Source organism: Myotis lucifugus, unplaced genomic scaffold (assembly GCF_000147115.1).
Source record: "Myotis lucifugus unplaced genomic scaffold, Myoluc2.0 scaffold_5, whole genome shotgun sequence".
Lineage (NCBI taxonomy): Eukaryota > Metazoa > Chordata > Mammalia > Chiroptera > Vespertilionidae > Myotis > Myotis lucifugus.
In genome coordinates this window covers 18991853-18995642 of record NW_005871053.1, presented here as the reverse complement: position 1 = coordinate 18995642, position 3790 = coordinate 18991853, and the positions used below count along the sequence as shown (strand labels likewise).

Here is a 3790-nt window from a genome sequence, read left to right as displayed (position 1 = left end):
TGCGGACTGAAGGTCCCAGGTTCGATTCCGGTCAAGGGCACGTACCTTGGTTGCGGGCACATCCCCAGTAGGGGCTGTGAGGAGGCAGCTGATCGATGTTTCTCTCTCATCAATGTTTCTAACTCTCTATCCCTCTCCCTTCCTCTCTGTAAAAAATCAATAAAATATATTTTTTAAAAAATATTTCTCCTTTGAACCCACATCACCTTAGCACCATAACCACTGTCACGTCCCTGTTGGTCCTTGATGCTACCTCCTTCCACAACCTAACACTGAAGCCCTGCCCTCTTAACTTAACAAAGTTGATCTACATTTTCCAGCATCCCGAATCTCTCTCTGACTTGGGGTGTGGCTGCTTTTCCACCATCATCTCCTCTGACTTGTCATTTCTTATCACTTTATATCAGCTTTTTCACTGCCATTTCTTCTAAGACTATAACATCTGTACATTCTACTCCCAACAAAGCTTTTTAAAAATATTTTTTGTTTTCCTCTCCAGTTTTCACAATCTTCATGCCATTCTTGCCTTTAGACTTCATGCATTATTTGCACGGAACCGGGTCACTATTACACACATTCTTAGGTATCTAGTCCCATCTTTCTGCTAGGTAACCCTCTAAAATATCCAACCCCTTAGAGACCCAAATTACTTATTCCAATTATCCTGCAATCCCCACTCAGGTTAATTTGAAATTACTACATTTTTATTTCTAAAATGTCTTTCTTTTTTTAGAGCTATGAATTTACACCTATCTTTTCTGAAAAGTTTCGGATACTCACTTTTCTAAAATCTCTAATTATGTCCACTGGGTTTTTGAAGCTCTAGGATGAGTCACTTTCCCATAAGATTCTTGTCATTTCCATGTCACCAACTACTTATTCTTTATTGGAAACAATTAAGTCCGAAACAGGAATACCATTGCGCACACGTTCTCCCTCTCCATTCTAAGACACAAAACTGTCACCAAGTCAAATCTGGTATTTATGAGATGCTCTGTGTCCAATGGAATGAAGCTCTTGGCAGATACTGACACAGAGTCCTCTCTTACTGTATGTCTTGATTCTGTATAATACATATCAAGAAAACTCTCACTGGAGTTAACCATCAAACCTGGGGTTTTGCAAATGATAGGAGAGAATGAGAGTGCTACTGATAACAGCAGAGAGTGATGTTTCCCCACATTAAGAAAATCCACATACATCAAAGAGACCAACAAACAAGGAATGAATTTTCTAGGAAAAATTCTAAAATGCTCTTCTACTGCATTTGGAATACGATTTGATTCAATGAAAAAGAAATTGCTGGTTCAATTTTTCCAAAGACATATTTACTATATACAAAACATGGCGTTACTCTATCATTTAATGGTGATCGAACTCTATCTCCTTGATGTGAAAACTCAGCTTACATGATTCAAAACTAGGTGAGGCACAATGTGTCATCTGAAATTCTTTTCCCTTCTCTTAAACCTCAAGAATTTGAGGGGTAGCTTCATTCTGTTTCCTACGAAGTTGTATTTTTAGCACCTTAGACTTTACGGCGCTCTATCTACCTGTAATTATGCTGCAAAAGGAGATGATGCTGCCAGTAAAGGCCGGCAGCAGACAAGACAGCAGAAGGCCTATTTGTGGTCTTGAACAGCTGCAGTAGGGCAGGGCGTGCCTGGCAAAGTTCCCTCTGACGCCGGGGCCAGGCATGACCAACCCTAAGAGCCAGACTTGCTTTCAGAATAGTCCCCAGCACAGGCCATGATTTCACTGCCCTAGAAGCAAAGGGCGGCAGTCGAAGTCCAAGAGGGATGATCAAAAGCGTCACACAAGCGAAGCACAGGGAGGGTGCTGAGATGAGGTTCGCCAAGCTCTTCAGATCCTAAAGAAACACCAGCCGCTGACCCACCCTCCTCTCCAAAACAACACAAAGGAAAACCACCACCACCGTATGGAAGGCCAGAAGTTACGTTTAGTTCCAACTTGGAAATACTAACCAAGTAAGTTCTGAAAATGTTCTTTCTTAAAATGAGAATAAGTCTAATTATTTCACCCAGGACAACAGAAAAATTGATGCTACTGATCGGACGTTGAGAACTGGGAATATTTTTCCAGGGAACGGGAAACACTTATTAGTGATGTCTCCTTTCCCGGGTCTTTAAAATCCCTTTTGTAAGGGACCCTTACTTTCTTTGGATAAATAAAAGACGCTGTTATATGTGTAGGCTTTTACAGCTCAAAGTGATCAAAGGCCTTTACGTCCTTACACCACAGTCCTTGCACTGCACAGTGCTTCTGGCTCCTTGCTTTAATGAGTGGTTCCTTTACTTAGTGAGTTCATGGAACTGCAGCGAAGCAGGCATATTTATATCCTATCGACAACGTTAGCGTAGAATGCAAATTTACTGTGGAACTTACACACGTGTGCCCATCTCTCTCACAAGACTCAGAAAGGGTGGCAGTGAGAACGGAAACAGGAAGATGGGGAATAGAATTCCCAAGGAGAGGAGGGTGAACAACCGGGCCACAAAAGTACAGGTGGCTAATGAACACAGACGACCGTTTCCTGGCTGGAATTACGAGTTTTACACAAATTTAGGATAAAGGTCGGCAGTAACTACCTTTCTGACAAACAGTGACAACTAGAGTTTCTGTTATTATGTGACAGATTGGCCCCCTGGATGCGCTCCCACCAAAAATGAGCACTCCTCCAAAGGACTGAGCTACACGTTTTTAAGTAATTCAGATTGTACTTCTCATATGCCAATGAAGTCAAATTCTACTGAGAAACTGCTCCAATTTATTTTGTTACATGGGCATATTCTGGTGATGTTAATGCTGACCGGAGAAGTGCCCAAGGACTTAAAATCCGGAAACTATCACTGTGTCAATAATGAGGATTCACAGATCCATCTTGTGCTGAACCTCTCCTAGAACACAATTTATATCACTCTATAATCAGATCAAAGAAATATTTAGCAGCTAAAAACAATAAGAGCCACTGCTACTTACGGCTGACACAGCTTCACCAGGTCCTGGTCTGTGGTGTTGGGAGGCAATCCTCGGATATAGAGATTCGTTTTGCTTAGCTGATCCCATCCTGAGTTGCTACTGCTGCTGCTGTTGTTATTACTGCTGGTGGTGCTGGGGCTGGGAGGGGCCATGGGGTGGGCTGGGACCAGAGACTGCTGAAAAACAAAGAGGAGTGTTAGAAAGACTAGACTAGATGGAAGGTATTTAGCACCATTCAGAAGCTGTTTGATCTGCAACATGAAATGAGGTTACCAAGATATCAAAACAGATTTTCTTAAGCTACTTTAATATATAAACTTTAATTTATACCTTAAAAAAACATGTTTGTCCTAAAAAAAACAAACAACAAAAACCAACCAAACAAAAAAAAACCTTCTCCCTTTCAACATGAAATTAACAATAGGATTTTATTCAGTAGAATATTCTGATGGGCACCTTAAGTATGACTAAATTTATGTAAGATTAATTTAGTCACACACATTTTAAGGAACATACCTACTGAGACTTACAATTAACTTGCATGCAGTTATGTGGTAATATTTTTAAATACAGTAATTTAGAGATCATTAGACTTTTGAAAAGGTTTTCACATTCTGAAGAACATTTGATTGAAAGTTGCTAATAATTTTATTAAGATGAGTTGGGCGGAAAAAACACACAATTACTCTTCAAGTGTAAGAAAGTTAAGAGTCCAATCAAGATGCTCAAATAAGGAAAACTTCACCTAGTTCTAGGATAGGCATACAGCTTCATTGAGACATCTGGGTAA

The 3790-nt window shown here is 40.4% G+C and overlaps 1 protein-coding gene across 5 annotated transcripts in view; it reads right to left on the bottom strand.

Moving 5' to 3' along the window:
- RBMS1 (RNA binding motif single stranded interacting protein 1) overlaps positions 1-3176 on the bottom strand; it is a 92941-nt gene extending 89765 nt beyond the window's left edge. For all 5 annotated transcript variants that reach the window (XM_023745596.1, XM_023745606.1, XM_023745613.1 and 2 more), the window contains exon 1: positions 3001-3176. In XM_023745596.1, coding sequence (XP_023601364.1) covers positions 3001-3152 — 152 coding nt within the window. In that variant the 5' untranslated portion in view covers positions 3153-3176. The remainder of the gene's footprint in view (positions 1-3000) is intronic.
- Positions 3177-3790: the final 614 nt, after the last annotated feature.